Source organism: Neopsephotus bourkii, unplaced genomic scaffold (genome assembly GCF_033783945.1).
Source record: "Neopsephotus bourkii isolate Nb327-2 ecotype Australia unplaced genomic scaffold, CSIRO-AGI_Nbou_v1 NB_485, whole genome shotgun sequence".
NCBI lineage: Eukaryota > Metazoa > Chordata > Aves > Psittaciformes > Psittacidae > Neopsephotus > Neopsephotus bourkii.
The window spans coordinates 236,005-257,343 of NW_026900986.1; the positions used below are offsets into that span (position 1 = coordinate 236,005).

General features: G+C 44.3%; 1 protein-coding gene across 4 annotated transcripts in view; it reads left to right on the forward strand.

The window, feature by feature from the left end:
• Positions 1-17,774, forward strand: part of LOC133210716 (splicing regulatory glutamine/lysine-rich protein 1-like) — a 38,711-nt gene extending 20,937 nt beyond the window's left edge. For 3 of the 4 annotated variants that reach the window (XM_061350377.1, XM_061350376.1, XM_061350379.1), the window contains 3 exons: positions 9,042-9,128; positions 11,119-11,254; positions 16,989-17,774. In XM_061350377.1, coding sequence (XP_061206361.1) covers positions 9,042-9,128; positions 11,119-11,254; positions 16,989-17,177 — 412 coding nt within the window. In that variant the 3' untranslated portion in view covers positions 17,178-17,774. The remainder of the gene's footprint in view (positions 1-9,041; positions 9,129-11,118; positions 11,255-16,988) is intronic. The other variant, XM_061350378.1, reaches the window with a different exon arrangement.
• Positions 17,775-21,339: the final 3,565 nt, after the last annotated feature.

The window sequence follows — 21,339 nt, forward strand, 5'->3', positions numbered from 1 at the left end:
GCACCTCTCCTTGTCGGTTCCTCTATTACTTGCAGAAGGAAGTTGTCTTCCACACAATCGAGGAACCTCCTGGATTGCTTGTGCTGGGCCGTACCGTCATTCCAACAGATGTCAGGGTGATTGAAGTCACCCATGAGAACGAGGGCCTGTGAACGTGAGGCTTTTCCTATCTGCCTATAGAGTGCTTCATCCGCAGATTCCTCTTGATCAGGTGGTCTATAACAGATCCCCACAGTAATGTCTCCCATCGCTGTTTTCCCTTTAACCCTGACCCACAAACTCTCTGTTAACTGCTCACCAGTCCCCAGACAGAGTTCCATACTCTCCAGCCTATCCCTAACATAAAGGGCAACTCTCCCTCCGCGCCTGCCAGGCCTGTCTTTTCTAAAGAGTCTGTAACCTTCCATTCCAACACTCCAGTCATAGGAGCCATCCCACCATGTTTCTGTGATGCCTATAATATCATACCCCCGTAGACGAGCACACATTTCTAATTCATCTTGTTTGTTCCTCATGCTATGGGCATTTGTATAGAGGCATCTGAGCCGAGCTCCAAATGAAGCCAGCTCATTGGCTGGAGCAGCCGGAATATTTCTTCATTGCTCCAAGCATTTATTATAGGTGCTGGCAACTGACTGGGTGTGTTGGGATGGAATGATGCCCACCTCCCCCAACACATCTAGTTTAAAGCCTCCTTGACCAGTTTGGCAAGCCTCCTACCAAAACTGCTCTTCCCCAGCACAGGCTGAGAGGGATGGGATTGTTTAGTCTGGAGAAGAGAAGGCTGAGTATCAGTGAGTACTGAATACCTGATGGGATACTGTGAAGAAGATGGAGCCCAACTCTTCTCAGTGATGGCCAGTGACAGGGCAAGAGGCAGTGGGCGTATATTGAAATATGGGAAAATGAGTTTTCTAATGTTTTCATTGTGTGCTTTCTGGGCAAACCGGAGCCGTTTTCCTAGAGAGTTTATGAAGTCTCCATCCTTGGGGATACTAAAAACGTGACTGGATGTGGCCCTGAGTAACCTGCTTTAGTTGATCCTGTTTTGTGAGAGTGTGGGGGTCTGGACTAGGTGTTCTCCAGAGGAGTCTTCCAACCTCAGTAATTCTGTTATTCTGAAAACTATTTGTCAATATGTTGGGGTACCAAGTCCTGGTTAGCTTGTATTTAGGGGTGTCTGTTCTCTTTAATGATTGACATTGCCCAGTTGAAATGGTCACAAACCAGGAGAATATCCAACAACCTGGCATTTCAGCTGTCTTGATTTACACTGCAGCATTGAGTGGGGGCACTTTTTGAAGATGCAGGTCCTTTTTCTCAAGTGTAAAATACTACATGGGTAGTAGTTTTCTTTTTGGAAAAGAGATGGAATAGAACATATGGGAGCTTCTAAGAACTAGGTAGCAGCTTACCTTTACTGACGAACAGCATGCAAGTACTAGAAATCAGATGGCTATATTTTATTCCTAGCTGAAGGAAGAGACACGGAGCAGAGGGAGAGGAGAATTGGGCTCCTTTTCCAAGAGATATCTACAGGCTAACAAAGGAGATAGGTAGGGACTTTGTCTAGAGAGAGGACTTCTTGATGGTTGATTGTTGAATTGGTATCTTTATAATCCAGTAATGGCCCAACCTGAAGGTGGTAATACAAAGGCCAGTCTGTCTTGCCCATTAAATATTGTTTGTCTGGGTTTGGTTGTTCGTTGTTTTTGGTTTTGTTTTTTTTTTTTGTTTGTTTGTTTTTTTTTTTTTTTTTTTGTTTGTTTTGTTTTTTACCTAAAGAAGGCAGCGGGACACCACGCATTCCACTGTCAATTTCTGCTGGCATAAACAAGGCTCAGATTCCATCAGGGTCAGAACCAGAATTTGTGCCTTAATTACGGGCAAACAGAATATGAAGAGGCTGAAAGCTATCTCTCTTTAATCATGGAATGGTTTGGGTTGAGACAAAGGGGCACAAAATCACAAAATGGGATATAGAAACTTTTATAAGTAGTTTTAAGTAATGTTAAGTTTGATGGCTTTGTAACAGTAGAATGGAAAATTACTGGGGTGCATGATACATAGAGAAAAAAAATAGAGTACAACTAGAGAACATACTGAGAATTCTCACAAGATAAATCGTTATAGTTGGCCTAGTTTTAAGAAAAACAGTCTAGAAGAACAGGACACAGGGATAAGGAGTATCTGGGAATGGCAGGTGTCCAGGATGGGCTACAGTTAAACTAACTGATAAGTAGGAGGATGGGAGGATTATTATGTCTCTGGTGCTAAGGAACCAATTAAACTAGTATGAGCATCTACTGCGCGTGCTTCAAAGGCTGCCAGAAGTGATGAAGATTGTTGGAAGAAGTAAACGACCCTCAGAGATCACCACCACAATTCTGTACGCATGCGGGGAACTCTCTGGAAAATGATGTAATCCATACGTAGCCTCATGAATATGTACGTATGCCCAGGGACTATATAAGGGTGGCTTGTATAGCAATAGGGGGACACACGTTAGGAGGAGTTATCCCCCGTGTCTCCCGGCGCCGCAATAAAGAATACCTGCTTGTCAGCTTGAAAACTTTGTTGGCAAGTTTGTTCCTGGAGTTTTCTCTGAATCAGGGTTGGAAGTGACCTTAAAGCTCATCTGGTTCCAACCCCCTGCCATGGGCAGGGATACCTTCCACTCAACCAGGTTGCTCCAAGCCCTGTCCAACCCGGCCTTGAATACTGCCAGGGATGGGGTACCCACAGGTTCTCTGGGCAACCTGTGCCAGTGCCTCGCTACCCTCACAGGCAAGAGTTTATTCCTAAGATTTCAGTCTCCCCTCTGTCAGTTTAAAGATATTCCCTCCTGTCCTATCCCTACAGGTGCTTGTCAAAAGCCCATCTGCAGTTTCCTTATTGGCCCCTTTAGGCACTGGAAGCTGCTCTGAGGTCTCCCCAGAGCCTTCTGTTCTAAAGGCTGAACAAGCCCAACTATCTCAGCCGGTCTCTGTAGCAGAGGTGCTCCAGCCCTCTGCACATTTCTGTGGCCTCCTCTGCACTCACTCAAGCAGGTCCACATCTGTCCTGTGTTGGGGGCACCACAGCTGAATGTGAGACTGCGGGGGGGGGGGGTCTCAAGAGAGTGGAGTAAAGAGGGAGCTAGTTCACACTGGCAGCATTCCTCTAAGTACTGCTAGTTGGAGACAGGTGTTGAGATCTTGTTCAACATCTTTGTTGGCGACATGGACAGTGGGATTGAGTACACCCTCAGTAAGTTTGCTGATGACATGAAGCTGTGTGGTTTGGTTGATAGGTTGGAGGGAAGGGATGCCATCCAGAGGGACCTTGACACGCTTGTGAGATAGGCCAATGCCAGCCTCATGAAGTCCAACCAAGCCAAGTGCAAGGTCCTACACCTGGGTCAGGGCAATCCCAGGCACAGCTACAGGTTGGGAGGCGAAGAGATTCAGAGCAGCCCTGAGGAGAAGGACTTGGGGGTGTTGGTTGATGAGAAACAGAACATGAGGCAGCAGTGTGTGGTCGCAGCCCAGAAAGCCAACCTGTCCTGGGTTCAGCAGTAGCAGTCATTTTTTTCTCCTTGGTAGCTGGTGCAGTGCTGTATTTTTGACTTTTGGCCTGGGAACGGTGCTGATAGCACTGATGTTTTTAGCTACTGCTCAAAGGTTTGGTCTGGCCAAGGACTTTCTGAGCCTCATGCTCTGCCAGGGAGGAGGGGAAGCTGGGAGGAAGCAGAGACAGGACACCTGACCCAAACTGACCAAAGAAGTATTCCATACCACAGCACCGGCTTCCCCTCCTCCCTGATGGAACATGAGACTCAGAAAGTCCTTGTCAGAGTAAACATTCCTGAGCAACAACTAAAAACATCGGTGATATCAGTATTGCTCCCAGGCTGAAAGTCAAAAACACAGCACTGCACCAGCTACTAAGAAGGAGAAAAATGCCTTCTACTGCTGAACCCAGGGCAATATCCACCCCTTATTCCATACCAGTCACATCATGCTCAGATCCCACATTTTTCAATATATCATCACTCTTGTCTCATATATATATATGCACATCCACGCACACACAAAGAGAGAAAGGCATCATTCCTTAGTGCATGGACCGATCCCTATAAAGCTACTGAGTTCATCTGGTCCATGATGTCGGGCTCCATCTCTTGTAACACTCTTTCAGAGCAGGAGAGATGGTGTGCAGTGTTGGATCGTTGCCTGCTGATGATACAGCAGAACGCATCTGGTTTCATCAAAGTTCATTCTTTGTTGGGATGATGGTCGGAGGGAAGTCAGGGCCAGTTGAGGGTGACCTGAAGACATCAGGTTGGTGGGCTATAAAAATGCTACATGGTAGGCAACACATACAATTGAGTTCATTGGCTGTTTTCCCCTAAAATCAAATCCCCTTGAGGTACATATCGGACTTCCCCATCTTCCTACATTGCCCACCAAGTATATCTGGGTCCCTGAGCAAAAACAATCCCAAAAAAGTGGGTTTGCCTTTACCTGAAGCAGAAATAACCCAGACTGTCTTCCCCAGCAAATTCTTTATGTGCACCACAGGAACTTTACCCCCTTCTACAGTATGTAAAAGTTCTGACTGGGCTGGGATAGCCCTGTTGGCAGATCTTCTGGTGTTGACCAACCAGGTGGCTTTTGGTAAATGTGTATCCCAATGTTGGAAAGTCCCACCACCCATTGCTCTCAGTGTAGTTTTTAACAGCCCATTGTACTGTTCAATTTTCCCAGAGGCTGGTGCATGGTAGGGGATGTGATATACCCACTAGATGCCATGCTCTTTGGCCTAAGCATCTATAAGTTTGTTCCAGAAATGAGTCTGACTCAATTCTCTCTGGGGTGCCGTGTTGCCGCAAAACCAGTTTCTCAAGGCCCAGGACAGTGTTCCGGGCAGTGGCGTGGGGCACAGCATACATTTCCAGCCATCTGGCGGTTGCTTCCACCATGGGAAGTACATGGCACTTGCCTTGGCGGGTTGGTGGGAGTGTGATATAGTCAATCTGCCAGGCCTCCCCATATTTGTACTTGAGCCATCGTCCTCCATATCAGAGGGGCTTTAACTGCTTGGCTTGCTTAATTGCTGTATATTTCACAGTCGTGAATGACCCAGGCAAGAGTGTCCATTGTTAAGTTTACCCCTCGATCACGAGCCCATCTGTATGTTGCATCTCTGCCCTGATGGCTGGAAGTGTCATGTGCCCTCTGTGTCAAAAATAATCCTCCCTTATGGTGCCAATCTAAGTCCATCTGAGCCACTTCAATCTTAGCAGCTTTATCCACTTGTTGGTTGTTCTGGTGTTCCTCGGTGGCCCGTCTCTTGGGTACATGGCGTACCTTTACCACCAGGTTCTGCACCTAGGCAGTGATGTCTTGCCACACTGCAGCAGCCCAGATGGGTTTACCTCTACGTTGCTAGTTGCTCTGCTTCCATTGCTGCAACCACCCCCACAGGGCATTTGCCACCATCCAGGAGTCAGTATAAAGTACTGGCCACTTTTCTCATTGAGCAATGTCCAAGGCCAGATGGATGGCTTTCACCTCTGCAAACTGACTCGATTCACCCTGTCCTTCAGCAGTTTCTGCAATTTGTCATCAGGGACTCCATACAGCTGCCTTCCATCTCCAGTGATTTCCCACAATACGTCAGTAACTGTTCTATGATTCTGTGATTCTAAATCTCCTTGCCCCAAAGCTTCTGTGTCAGAATTAAAAGGTTCTAGTAATGTTGTACCTGGTGCTGATCGAAGGCAGACCTCAGAGCCCTTCCTAGTGAGCTTTATTTAAATCAAGTTTCCTCCACTCCTGAGCCTGTGGGATTTTTTCTTTGAGACAAGAATATTAGGTTCGTGTATGGTTTAGAGACATGGGATCACTATCGGAGTTTTCAAATTGCTTTTTCTTAAATTTTAGAATCATAGAATAGTTAGGGTTGGAAAGGACCTAAAGATCATCTAGTTCCGACCCCCCTGCCATGGGCAGGGACACCTCCCACTAAACCATGTCACCCAAGGCTCTGTCCAACCCGGCCTTGAACACCGCCAGGGATGGAGCATTCCTTGGGCAACTTATTCCACTGCCTCACCACCCTTACAGTAAAAAACTTCCTCCTTCTATCCAATCTAAACTTCCCCTGTTTAAATTTTAACCTGTTACCCCTTGTCCTGCCACTACAGTCCCTAATGAAGAGTCCCTCCCCAGCATCCTTGTAGGTCCCCTTCAGATACTGCAAGGCTGCTATGAGGTCTCCGCGCAGCCTTCTCCAGGCTGAACAACCCGAACTTTCTCAGACCCCCTGTCTTCATACGGGAGGTGCTCCAGCCCCCTGATCATCCTCGTGGCCCTCCTCTGGACTCGTTCCAACAGTTCCATGTCCCTTTTTATGTTGAGGACACCAGAACTGCACACAGTACTCCAAGTGAGGTCTCACGAGAGCAGAGTAGAGGGGCAGGATCACCTCCTTCGAGCTGCTGGTCATGCTCCTTTTGATGCAGCCCAGGATACGGTTGGCTTTCTGGGCTGTGAGTGCACATTGTCGGCTCATGTTAAGTTCCTCATCGACCAACATCCCCAAGTCCTTCTCCTCAGGGCTGCTCTGAATCTCTTCTCTGCCCAACCTGTAGCTGTGCCTGGGATTGCTCCAACCCAAGTGTAGGACCTTGCACTTGTCATGGTTAAATTTCATAAGGTTGGCATCAGCCCACCTCACAAGCCTGTCAGGGTGCCCCTGGATTATATCATATCCCCGTAGACGTGCACACATCTCTTGTTTGTTCCCCATACTACGGGCGTTTTTATAGAGGCAAAGTTTGCTGTATTAGTGTTGCTTAAGAGTTTTAATTTGAACAGGCACACAAAAATCTTTGTATAGACAAATTAATGTAGAGGTAGGAATACTGTCAGATACAGCTGTTGTTCTTCAACTTGAAATATGAAAAACAGAAACTGAAAATTAGGTTTCATGAATAAACAGTTTCTAGTTTGAACACAATTGCTAGAGCACTTAATTGCTCACAGATATGTATGCAGGTGTCCTGGGTTTAGCAGTAGCAGTTATTTTTCTCCTTCTTAGTAGCTGGTGCAGTGCTGTGTTTTTGACTTTCGGCCTGGGAGCAGAGCAGATAACACCGATGTTTTCAGTTACTGCTCAGATGTTTAGTCTGACCAAGGACTTTCTGAGGCTCATGCTTTGCCAGGAAGGAGGGGAAGCCGGGAGGAAGCAGAGACGGGACACCTGACCCAAACTGACCAAAGAGGTATTCCATACCACAGCACGTCATGCCCAGGATGTAACTGAGAGTTACCCGGAAGGGCTAGGACTGCAGGGTTGGATGAGGTATCGGTTGGTGCTTGGTCAGGCTGGGGGGGCGAGTTATCAGTCGGCGGGTGGTGAGGTGTTGTATTCTCTTCCCTTGTTATTTCCTTTATCATTATTACTGGTGGTAGCAGTAGTGGTTTGTGTTATACCTTAGTTACTGAACTGTTCTTATCTCAACCCCCAGGAGTTGCATTCTTTTCGATTCTCCTTTCCCTCCCTCTGGGAGTAGGGGGAAGGAAAGAAAGAGGGAGGAAAGGAGGGGAGTGAGTGAACGAGCTGTCTGGCTGGGTTTAAACCACGCCAGCAGGAAAGGAAAATAAAGGGGGGATGTACTCAATGTAGACCAAGAGGGAGCACTATCAGAATAATACGTTCATTTCCAATATCCCTAATTGAAAAAAGATGCAAAGGCGTTCAAAATGAGGTGCATGTTAACCAGTAAACACCTGATCAATGATTGTGGGTTTTCCTTCCATGATTTTGAGGCCACTATATTTTTGTTTACCAAAGATCAAATCAAACTTAAGATCTTGCTGAACAAAATAGTTATGAGGGTTTTTTTTTATCTGAAGCTTCAGGAAGTCAGGCTAGATGGTAGTGTTAAAGTATGAATCCAGATCGCAATACTAGGAATATCTTTATATATCCTTTTGTAATTTATCTAATAACTGTTGTTTTCTTGGCCTTTCTAAATATTAAAGAAATTAGGTGTGAATTGCAAAAGCCGATTTGTGTAAGTGTAGCTTTTGTGCTGCATCTTTAAGGGCCCTGTCAATTAGTTTTTAACTTCCCTGTCTTTCTTTGATGGTTCTTCCTGTCTGCTTTTCCTGCTCTATGGAGAGGTGATAGGAAAGAGTCATCTTTCTTTGACAGAGATAGGTTCCATGTTTATGTTGAATGAAGCTTTACTTGCTCAATTTTTACTTTATTTTAACATGTGCCTCAGTATGTTTGCAACCAGTTGTTTACTGTTCTGTTCTGAGATCAGACTCCATAACAGCAACTTCAGCAAATTCCACACATCTGTGTAAAACAGCTTTTTTGTAAAATACTAAGAGCTCTTCAGTGCATTATAGAATGATGCATAGGTTTGCTGAGCATGGACTGCTAGGAAAATAATAGATACTAACATTCATTTTGATTTTGACAACAGTTTGAGCTTAATTTTGCACTGTTTGCTTCTAAACCAATAGGAATGCTAGCTCATGTATTCAGGAATTAAACTTCAGTCACGTTGAGCTGAAATTCTAGTGTGATCTTAAGCTTGTAATGTTAAATTTTGAAGTTTGTATTGCTCAAGTTATGCCTTTTGTCATAATGGGGCTTTTCATTCAAATGGATTCTTTTACCGACTGGAAAAACTAGTAATACAGGATTAGTTAATTCAGTGTGTTTCCTTTGTTATCAGGTATAAGTACAAGCATGTGAGGATAAACATAAAACTACAATCTGAAAGGGGACAACTGTTTTTTCTTTTTCTTTTTTTTCTACTTGCCACTTCTATTCTTCCATTTCCTATCAAACGGAAACGTATGGTGGTTTTGGTTTTTTTGCTTTGTACAGTTCATATATTATTGGTGATATATAATGTTAAATTCAGGGATATTTACTTAGCGGTATCAGATAATTTTAAAAGCTTTCTGGTTTTATGCAGTTCCTGAGTTTATTATTTTTCTTCTTTGGTGATCTTGAATTTCTTGGTCCTCCAGTGAAAGGCATAAATGGAAGAGTAGAAGTTCCTCTAAGTCTCCTAAAACAAGAAAAACAAAGTCTTCACAAACTCCTTCTCCAACAAGGTCAGTTTGATGTTAACATAAAAGTTAATGAGCAGTAAAGGAGGGTGTCCGGAGTTCAGCTGTAACAGTTGTTATTCTTCTTAGTAGCTGGTTCAGTGCTGTGGTTTTGGCTTTAGTCTGAAAGAGTGCTGATAACGCACCAGTGTTTTAGTTGCTAAGTAATGCTTACCCCAATCAAGGACTTTTCAGTCCCATGCTTTGCTAGTGCGGAGGGGCATAAGAAGCCAGGAGGAAGCAGAGACAGGACATCTGACCCAAAGTAGCCAAAGGGGCATTCCATACCACAGCACATCATGCCCAGTATAGAAACTGGGGGCAGTTACCTGGAAGACACAGATCCCTGCTCAAGTCGGGCTGAGTATCGGTCGGCGGGTGGTGAGCAGTTGTCTTGTGCTTCACTTGTGTTAATGATTTTTTTTTTCCTTTCCCCTTTTAGTTTTATGTTCTCTCCCCTTGTGATTTCCCTTATCATTATTATTATTGGTGGTAGCAGTAGTAGTTTTGTATTATACCTTAGTTACTGGACTGTTCTTATCTCAACCTGTGGGAGTTACATTCTTTCGATTCTCCTCCCCACCCCTCTGGGAGTGGGGGAAAGAAGTGGGGGAGTGAGTGAGCGGCTGTGTGGTTCTGAGTTATCTGCTGGGTTTAAACCATGACAGAGGAAAAAGTTACAGTATTTTTATTAAATTGAAATGTGACCTGGAGATCAGTGTTATGAAAGGAGCTAACTCAATTTGTGCTTTTCCTGGATTTTATTTATTTGTTTGTTTGTTTGTTTAATTTTTATTCATGAAGGTTCAAACATTCACAATTTTCTTTTTGGAGGAAAAGGTCTGTTTTTCAATAAACAGAACACTCAAAGGTAGATGAAGATGCATATATTGAAAACAATTTGGGAATTATGTTTATCGATTTACTGCCTTTTCACTAACCATCTCCAATAATTTAAGTTGGTCAGTACGATTCAGTTCTAATTTAAAATAAAACAAAAAAGCCCTTCATGGGTTTGATCTTTGGTATGGTTTCAACTGGAGAGTTTTAAATCTATTAGCGATGCAAATTTGCTTCAAATCAATGAAAGCCTTTCGTTGGGTACAGATTAATTTGATTTTCTCTTTGCAAATGCCATGTATATTCTGGTCACTCGCAGCCCAGAAAGCCAACCATATCCTGGGCTGCATCAAGAGGAGCGTGACCAGCAGGTCGAAGGAGGTGATCCTGCCCCTCTACTCTGCTCTTGTGAGACGTCACTTGGAGTACTGTGTACAGTTCTGGTATCCTCAACATAAAAAGGACATGGAACTGTTGGAACGAGTCCAGAGGAGGGCCATGAGGATGATCAGGGGGCTGGAGCACCTCCCGTATGAAGACAGGGGGTCTGAGAAAGTTGGGGTTGTTCAGCCTGGAGAAGAGAAGGCTGCGCGGAGACCTCATAACAGCCTTGCAGTATCTGAAGGGGACCTACAAGGATGCTGGGGAGGGACTCTTCATTAGGGACTGTAGTGATAGGACAAGGGGTAACGGGTTAAAACTTAAACAGGGGAGGTTTAGATTGGATGTAAGGAGAAAGTTTTTTACTGTAAGGGTTGTGAGGCACTGGAATAGGTTGTCCAGGGAGGTTGTGAATGCTCCATCCCTGGCGGTGTTCAAGGCCGGGTTGGACAGAGCCTTGGGTGACATGGTTTAGTGGGAGGTGTCCCTGCCCATGGCAGGGGGGTTGGAACTAGATGATCTTTAGGTCCTTTCCAACCCTAACTATTCTTTGATTCTATGATATCCTGAGCACATGCATTTTTTAGCCCTCTTCTCTTGTCTTTATGAAGGGGGTTTTGTATGTGGTTTGGGTTTTCCGTTTGTGGGTTGTTTTTGTTTATATGAGTTTAGTTTGCAGTTAAAAGGTTTGAAGGTGACTTAGCCTTTCTGCATTGGTAATACACTTGATGCTGTTGGATCGGTTTCTGATTTGAGTGAAAATTTTCTTAAACAGAAACAAGAAAGAAAAAAAAAGAGAAAAGGATACAAATAATGAAAGAAGAGAAAGGGAATGCTCCACCTCCAAGAAAAAAAGTAGCAAAGAAAAAGAAGGAAAGGAAAAATCTGACAAAAACACCACTACTTTGAAGGTAAGATGTGTGACCAAGTGAAAAGCTGAGTGGAGTGCTGTGAGTGGAATGATTATTTGAATTCCCTCCCTTTTTCTTCACCCTTCTTTTTCCCCTGTTTTCCCTAACAAATTATTCCTGCTTGAGTTTAGGTTTTGCCAGTCAGAGACATGGAAGTGATTCTTCGGTTGATCTTAGTAGGCCAGTTTGAAGTCTGTGTGTTTGAACTTTACTGCAGCTTGTGTGAATAGGTTACAGAAACGCTTTGTTTTGGTCTCACTCTTTGATCTGTGCTATATGTTAGGAGTTGGCTGACTGCCTAGCTGTATGAGCAGACAAAAAAAGCAGACTGTGTAACTAAGTAGCTGAGTTCAGGGTTAGTTTAGCTGTGGTGTGGTTTAACCCCAGCCGGCAACTAAGTACCACACAGCCACTTGCTCACTTCCCCCCAGTGGGATGGAAAAGGGAATTGCAAGAGTGAGAAAACGCACGGGTTGAGATGAAGGTAAATAAGTTAAACCATAGACTCATAGAATGGTTTGGGTTGGAAGGGACCTTAAAGCATACCTAGTTCCAACCCTCTGCCATGGGCAGGGACACTTTTCACTAGACTGGGTTGATCCCAGCCCTGTCCAATCTGGCCTTGAACACTGCCAGGGATGGGTCAGCCTCAGGTTCTTGGGGCAACCTGTCTCAGTGCCTCACCACGCTCACAGGGAAGAACGTCTTCCTAAGATCTACTCTAAAATCTCCCCTCTGTCAGTTTAAAGCCATTATCCCTTGTCCTGTCCCTACAGGTTCTTGTAAAAAGCCCTTCTCCAGCTTTCTTGTTGGCCCCTTTAGGCACTGGAAGCTGCTCTAAGGTCTCCCCAGAGCCTTCTGTTCTCCAGGATGAACAAACCCAACTCTCAGCTTGTCTCCATAGCAGAGGTGCTCCAGCCCTCTGAGCATCTCCGTGGCCTCCTCTGGACTCGCTCAAGCAGGTCCACATTCCTCTTGTATTGGGGCCACCAGAGCTCAACGCAGTACTCCAGGGTGGTTTCACTAGAGCAGAGTAGAGGGAGAACACCACTTGTCACTGGTCACCACTTGGATATCAAGCCATCGACCCCAAGCCTTTGAATGCGACCATCCAACCAGTTCCTTATCCACCGAGTGGTCCATCTGTCAAATCCATCCCTCTCCAGTTTAGAGATGAGGATGCCATGCGGAAGGGTGTCAAACGCCTTGCAGAAGTCTAGGTAGATGACACTGGTTGTTTGGTCTTCCCAAGTAACCGTTTATGCATGATGGAGTCCTGCTTTCCTGGAGACGGCTGAACTCCTGCCTGCAAATAGAAAGCGATGAATTAATTTCTTGTTTTGCTTTACTTGCATGTATGGGTTTTGCTTTATGTTTTTGCAACATGAAGAAGGCCAAGGTACTCAATGCCTTTTTTGCCTCGGTCTTCAATGGCAAGAGCTGCAGCCATACTGCCCAAGTTGCAGAAGGCAAAGGCAGGGACTGGGAGAATGAAGAACAGCCTGCTGTAGGAGAAGATCGGGTTCAAGATCATCTGAGGAATCTGAAGGTTCACAAGTCTATGTGACCTATCAAGATGCATCCGTGGGTGAGGAAACTGGCGGATGAATTTGCCAAGCCATTATCCATCATATTTGAAAAATCGTGGCAGCCTGGTGAAGTTCCTGCTGACTGGAAAAAGGGAAATATAACCCCCATTTTTTAAAAGGGAAAAAAGGAAGGCCTGGGTAACTACAGACCAGTCAGTCTCACCTTGGAGCCCCGCAAGATCATGGAGCAGATCCTCCTGGAATCTGTGCTAAGTCACATGAACAATAGGAGGGTGATTGGTGACAGCCAGCATGGCTTCCCTAAGGGCAAATTGTGCCTGACAAATTTGGTGGCCTCCCTTGATGGGGCAACAGCACTGGTGGATAAGGGAAGAGCAACTGACCTCATCTACTTGGACTTGTGCACTTGGCACTGTCCTACATGGCATCCTTGTCTCTAAAATGGAGAGGCATGGATTTGATGGATGGACCACTCAGTCAGTTAGGAATTGGCTGGATGGCTGCACTCAGAGTGTTGTGGTCAACAACTCAGTGTTCAAGTGGCAATCAGTGACTAGTGGTGTTCCTCAGGGGTCAGTATTGGGACCGATCCTTTTCATCATCTTTGTCGGTGACATGCACAGTGGTATCAAGGGCACCCTCAGCAAGTTTGCTGATGACACCAAGCTGTGTGGTCTGGTTGACACACTGGAGGGAAGGGATGGGATCCAGAGGGACCTTGACAAGCTGGAGAGGTGGGCCAGTGCAAACCTCATGAAGTTCCACAAGGCCAAATATAAGGTCCTACATGTGGGCCGGGGCAATCCCAAGCACAACTACAGCCTGGGCAGAGACTAGAGAGAGCAGCCCTGCGGAGAAGGACTTGAGGGTGTTGGTCGATGATAAACTTAACATGAGCTGGCAGTGTGCACTTGCAGCCCAGAAAGCCAACCTTGTGCTGGGCTGCTCCACCAGCAGCATGACCAGCAGGTTGAGGGGGGGATTCTTCCCTTTTACTCCACGCTCGTGAAACCCCATTTGGAGCACTGCATCCAGCCCCTGGGCCCCCAGCATAAGAAGGACATGGAGCTGTTGGAGCAAGTCCAGAGGGTAGCCACGGAGATGCTCAGAGGGCTGGAGCACTTCTTCTATGAAGACAGGCTGAGAGAGCTGGGCTTGTTCAGCCTGGATAAGAGAAGGCTCCGGGGAGACTTTAGAGCAGCTTTCCTGTACCTATAAAGGGGCCGACAAGAAAGCTGAAGAGGGGCTTTTGACAAGCACCTGTAGGGACAGGACAAGGGGAACTTGCTTTAAACCAACAGAGGGGAGATTTAGAGTAGATCTTAGGAAGTTCTTCCCTGTGAGGGTGGTGAGGCACTGCACAGGTTGTCCAGAGAAGCTGTGGCTGCCGCATCCCTGGCAGTGTTCAAGGCCATCGAGGATGGGGCCTCATCCTAGTGGAAGGTGTCCCTGCCCATGGCACGGGGTTGGAACTAGATGAGCTTTAAGGTCTCTTCCAACCCAAACCAGTCTGTAATTCTATGATGGTTCTATAATAAGCAGTACATCAAGCAGCAAAAGCAAAAGGTAGCCAATAACAAGCACTAGCCTCTAATATACAGTAAAGCAAGCAAGATACATGGCAAGCACAGAAGCCTGTCAGTTAATAGCTAAATAGCAATAGCAGCTATAAATTCCATCTGGCACATTTCATTTAAATCTGTTGTTATCTTGAACCCTTCGAGCCCCCCACTGGTTGCTAGAAAGGAGTGTTGTGGTTTAACCCCAGTTAGCAGCTAAGCCCCACACAGTCACTCGCTCATTTCCTTTCCGCCGGTGGGATGGAGGAGAGAATGAGAAAGATAAAAGTGAGAAAAATCATGGGTTGAGATAAAAACATTTTAATAGGTAAAGCAAAAGCTGCACATGCAAGGAAAGTAAAACAAGGAATTCACTCACCACTTCCCGTGGTCAGGCAAGTGTTCTGCCATCTCCAGGAAAGCAGGGTTTCATCACACATAATGGTTACTTGGGAAGACAAATGCCATTGCTCTGAACGTTCCCCTTTCCCTCTTCCTTCTCCCAGCTTTTATTGCTGATCATTATTATTGGTGGTACTAGTAGTAGTTTTGTATGATACTTTAGTTACTGGACTGTTTTTATCTCAACCCGTGGGATTTGCGTTCTTTTGATTCTCCTCCCCATCCCTCCCAGAGCAGGGGATGAAGAAGAGGGGGGAATGAGTGAGTGAGTGAATGAGTGAGCAGCTGCGTGGTTTTGAGTTACCATCTGGGCTTAAACCATGACAGTGTGACATCATATGGTATGGAACATCCCTTAGGTCAGTTGGGGTCAGCTGTCTCAGCTATGTCCCCTCCCAACTCCTTGTCCACCCACAGCCTCCTCGCTGGTGGAGTGGGGTGAGAAGCAGAAAAGGCCTTGGCTCTGGGTAAGCACTGCTCAGCAGTAACTAAAACATCCTGTGTTATCACCACTGTTTTTACCACATATCCAAAACATAGCCCCATAATAGCTACTGTGAAGAAAAGTAACTCTATCCCAGCCAAAACCAGCACAGGCTTTCAAGCTGGAAAGTCTCTTTATAAACTTTGACTCTGCAATTCACCATCTCCCTGCTTGCTTTGGTCTTGGGCTGCGTACTGGAATATCGGAATCTGCAGGAGTAAAGTTGAAGATTTGTGGAAGAGTAGTATGAAAATTTTCTATTGCAAAATAGGGGATGTGATTAAGAAAAGAAATATCTTCAAATTGTTTAGTCTTACAGGATCATAGAATAGTTAGGGTTGGAAAGGACCTAAAGATCATCTAGTTCCAACCCCCCTGCCATGGGCAGGGACACCTCCCACTAAACCATGTCACCTAAGGCTCTGTCCAACCCGGCCTTGAACACCGCCAGGGATGGAGCATTCACAACTTCCTTGGGCAACCCGTTCCAGTGCCTCAGCACCCTCACAGTAAAGAACTTCTTCCTTATATCCAATCTAAACTTCCCCTGTTTAAGTTTTAACCCGTTACCCCTTGTCCTATCACTACAGTCCTTAAGGAAGAGTCCCTCCCCAGATGATTTAGGTGACTCTTTCCACACGCTGTTGTGGTTTAACCCCAGTCAGACAGCTTGTTCACCCACTCCCCCCCCCCTTCTTGCCCTCCCCCTACTCCTGGAGGGACAGAGAGGAGAATCAGAAAGAATGCAACTCCCACGGGTTGAGATAAGAACAGTTTAGTAATTAAGGTATAACACAAATCACTACTGCTACCACCAATAATAGTAACGATAAAGGAAATAACAAGGGAAGAGAATACAACACCTCATCACCAGGCGACCGATAACTCGCTCCCCCAGCCCGACCAAGCACCGACCGATACCTCCTCCAACCCTGCCGTCCTAGCCCTTCCGGCTAACTCTCCCAGTTACATCCTGGGCATGATGTGCTGTGGTATGGAATACTTCTTTGGTCAGTTTGGGTCAGGTGTCCTGTCTCTGCTTCCTCCCGGCTTCTCCTCCTCCCTGGCAGAGCATGAGGCTCACCAAGTCCTTGGCCAAACCAAAACATCATTTTTATCAGCTCTGTTCCCAGCCCGAAAGTCAAAACACAGCACTGCACCAGCTACCAAGAAAGAGAAAAATGACTGCTACTGCTAAACCCAGGACACACGCTTAAATAATTGTCTTACCCAAGAACTCAGTTACCTGACAAAAAATATGGAAAAATAAAAAAAAATGGGTTTTTATTTAAAAAATATGGTGAAGTCTTAATTTCTGAAACTGTTTCTCATAGGTCCCATGATACTGCTTGTTCTGTTTTACCTGAATATTGATCTTTAAGACAGATGACTATGACAGTGATTTCTTGGGTGACAGGTTGTTATAACTGCCTAACTTCAGCCAATTGCTTTTTCTTTTTTCTGGTTTGTTGTGTTTTTTTTTTTGTGTGGGTTTGGTTTGTTTTTTTTTTTTTAGTTTTGTGTTTTGTTTGTTTGGGTTTTTTTGTTGGTTTTTTTTTTTTTTTTTGGTTTAGTTTTTTTGAGCTGACACCTATCTTCTGAAAATTGCTGAGACAAGATAGGCATGTAAAAATTGAGGCAATCAAAATACCAAGAGCCGGTTGGAAGTCATATCCTGTAATGCTAAGAGTATGATTATTTTCTTTATTTTCTTTTTTTAATAATTTTATCTTTGGTAGGACAAAGATCACACTAAAGAGGATCTGAATTCAGAAACTGACAAGGAAGTAGGCAATAGAGATACACAAATGACAGATGAAGCCAAACTACAACAGAATGGGAACTGTCAACCAAATGATGAAAACCTGACAATTAAAATGGAAGAGGTTCAAAGCAAAGAATGGACCTCTGACTCAACTAAGAAATGAAATCCAAAGCTTTTAATTTCCCAGTATGAGGAAGAAAATGTCAAAGTAATCAACCTGAACATGGTGATGGTGCTAGTAGCTCTTCCAGTTCTTGTGATAGCTTTGTCAATTTCTTGCTGAAAGGACAAATACCATTGGAACTGTTAATCTCTGAAAATCCATGCATTTCCATGATGGCTGTACTTATTCGTAAAATGATTTGTGTTAAGTTTTGCCGTAAGCTGTTACAAATAAGTAGAAACTGAAAGATGTAAACCTGTACTATCAAAAAAAGCTGGATATTCATTGAAGGTTGTCTAATATACTGCTTATTGATGAGTTTTGTATTGTTTTACTTTGTGGGTTAAAAAAATCCACAAAGTTTTCAATGTATACTGTTTGTGCTTGGAAATGGTGCATAAGTATATGCGCTTTCTTTTGTTGTAAATTAAAACTATAGAAAACGGGGTTTTAAACATAAGCATAGTTTTACAGTTCTTATGTTAAATGCGCACTGACTAGTTTGTTTTCCATGTGCTCGCTGCTTGAAGTTCTTGGGTTTTATTTAAAACAATTTCTTATTAATATCCTTAAAATGAATATTTCTTTTGAACAATGCATGCTACTTTTCTGTTCGTAGAAGAAACATCACCATGTTATAGGTAATAGGCTAACTTACTGGGTTATTTTGGGGTTGTTTTGTTGTTTATTTTTGTCCTTCCAGAAGTGAGCATGTCTGTATGATATTAGAACTTACAGCTTTGTTTTGAGCTGTACTGCAGTGTCTGTTCAACTGAAAATAGTACAAGTGTCATTATGAAAATAATTTTTTCTCATTTGTTTTTAAAAAATATGGGAGCACAAGCAGAAGCTTTAGTGCCTTCTTAAAATAATGTGTCATTTTCTAGAAATGTATATGTGCTATTACTCATTTTCAGCTAAATCTTAGAATCATAGAATAGTTAGGGTTGGAAAGGACCTAAAGATCATCTAGTTCCAACCCCCCTGCCATGGGCAGGGACACCTCCCGCTAAACCATGTCACCCAAGGCTCTGTCCAACCCGGCCTTGAACACCGCCAGGGATGGAGCATTCACAACTTCCTTGAGCAACCCATTCCAGTGCCTCACAACCCTTACAGTAAAAAACTTTCTCCTTATATCCAATCTGAACCTCCCCTGTTTAAGTTTTAACCCGTTGCCCCTTGTCCTATCACTACAGTCCCTAATGAAGAGTCCCTCCCCAGCATCCTTGTAGGTCCCCTTCAGATACTGCAAGGCTTCTATGAGGTCTCCGCGCAGCCTTCTCTTCTCCAGGCTGAACAGCCCCAACTTTCTCAGACCCCCTGTCTTTATACGGGAGGTGCTCCAGCCCCCTGATCATCCTCATGGCCCTCCTCTGGACTCGTTCCAACAGTTCCATGTCCTTTTTATGTTGAGGACACCAGAACTGCACACAATACTACAAGTGAGGTCTCACGAAAGCAGAGTAGAGGGGCAGGATCACTTCCTTCGACCTGCTGGTCACGCTCCTTTTGATGCAGCCCAGGGTACGGTTGGCTTTCTGGGCTGCGAGTGCACACTGTCGGCTCGTGTTAAGTTTCTCATCGACCAACACCCCCAAGTCCTTCTCCTCAGGGCTGCTCTGAATCTCTTCTCTGCCCAGTCTGTAGCTCTGCCTGGGATTGCTCCGACCCAGGTGTAGGACCTTGCACTTGGGTGTAGTACCTTGCACTTGTAAATCTTACATGAACTCTGTTGCTCTTTTGACACCACTATACTGTAAACAAGAATGCAAGTTATTTCTCAGAATGATTGTTTGATTCACTTGTTAAATATTGAAGCTTCAGTTTTGCTTTTAGAAGAGATTTATAGGTGAAAGCTAAGATGCATTTTTGGGGACCACCACTGCACAAAAGTAGTAGCTGAATACAAAACATTTTCTGATCACCTGCATCAAAGACGGCCCTTAAGACATTTAATCGATGTTTGGGTGGCCTTGATTTTTACCTCTCCATCATCATTTCTGATACTTCTTGGGTGATATAAAAGGAGTTGCATGCAAAGCTGAGGGGATAAATATTTGGGGGAAATAATTTCTAATTTACACAGGAGTTATATGGTAGAGATTCTTTTTTCATTCCCTAAAGAGAAAGCAGTTTTGTCAAGGTAAAACATGGCTTCTGTTCTCCAAACTAATTCAACCAGTTTCATCATTGTGAGATTCCTTAAGTCGTAACTTTAAAATTTATACTTAAAATCAAGTAGATTACTTTTAATGCTACTTAATACAGTTAAATTACTTAATTGCCTTACCTCATGGAAAGAATTATTTTTCAGTTAAAAAAACCCCACCTGAATAGCATATTAGCTATTCACTTTCAATTTGTTTCTTTTCCTTTGTATAGTTAATTCTTACAAAAAATATAATAAAATAAGCTTATTACAGGGAATGAAAAATTTGCCCAATTCCTATGGTAAGGAAACACAATTTGATTGTGAAGCTGCTTAATCACTCTTCTTTTTCTTTTTTTCAATATGATTTTATGTTCTTGCCACTTTGTGCATTTAAGACTAGGAAATGCTTTACTATGTAAAGTATAAACAGTCATTTCTGTGATGCTTAAACCACATGCTGTTGACTGGTAAGCAGCCTATTCTGATAGAAGAATGACAAATCTGTATGCTTATAGAAAGACTGTGAAGGATTATGTCTCACAACAACAGCCTTCATTTTTGATGTGTAAGCATAGAGCAAAGAGGTTCTTTGTATACTTGTTATCTTTGGTACCATCTCACTAATAAAAGTAAGTATTTTAGAGGGAAGTTTCTGCTGTTATATACTTTTAGTTGATCTGGTCTTCTTCAACAGCTTCTTTGATTTGAAATGAAAATATGCTTGTGTTGTTTATAATATCTTTGAAAAGCTAAGTTTCTCCTTTGGGAGAAATTAGAATTCTTGTATCATGTTTCATCTGAGATTGACCCCATGTAATGAAATTACATAGCTCTATTATGCAGCAGTTATGGAATATGTAAAGGGTTGTATACAGTTAGCTAAGAAACATGCCTTTGAAAATCAATAGTTAAAGACAGCAACATTACGAGCTGACTTAGCACACGTCTAAGTCCATATGCAGCACGTTGTTATACTGTCTGTGAATTAATCTAGGAGGCCAGGTCTACTGGAGGCTGGTGAAGCCAGTCTAAGGGGAAGAGCTTTGGTAGGAGACTTGCCAGGCTGGTCAAGGCAGCTTTAAACTAGATGTGTTGTAGGAGGGGGGCAGCAATCCATCCCAACACTCCCAGTCAGTTGCCAGCACCTGTAATACATGCTTGGAGCGATGCATAACTGCTTCAGCTGCTCCAGCCAATGAGTCAGCTTTATTTGGAGCTAGGCTCAGATGCTGCTATACAAACGGTTGTAGTATGGGGAATAAACAAGAGGAATTAGACATGTGTACATGTCTACAGGTATATGACATTGTTGGAAATAATGTGAGATGGTTCCTATGACTAGAGTGTTGGAATGGAAGGTTACAGGCTCTTTAGGAAAGACAGGCCAGGCAGAAGGGGAGGGAGTGTAGCTATTTATGTCAATGATAGGCTGGAGAGTACAGAACTCTGCCTGGGGATGGGTGATGAGCCAACAGATAGCCTGTGGGTCGAGGTCAAAGGGAGAACTGTGATGGGGGACATTACTGTGGGGATCTATTACAGGCTGCCCAATCAGGAGGACTCTGGATGAACCTCTCTGTAGACAGATAGAAGCAGCCTCATGCTCACAGGCCCTTGTCCTCAGGGGGGACGTCAACCACCAAGATATCTATTGGAAGGACGGTACGGCCCGGCACAAGCAATCCAGGGGGTTCCTCAATTGTGTGAAAGACAACTTCCTCTTGCAAATGACAGAGGAGCCAACAAGGAGAGGTGCCATGCTTGACCTCGTGCTCACCAACAGGGAGGAATGCGACTCTCCAAGGCAGCCTTGGCTGCAGTGATTATGAGACGGTGGAGTTTGAGATCCTCAGGACAGTGAGAAGGGCACGCAGCAAGCTCACTGCCCTGGACTTCAAGAGAGCAGACTTTGGCCTCTTCGGGAACCTGCTCAGTAAGGCTCCATGGGAATAAAGCTTTAGAGGGCAAGGGGGCCCAAGACCGCTGGTTGATATTCAAGGATCACCT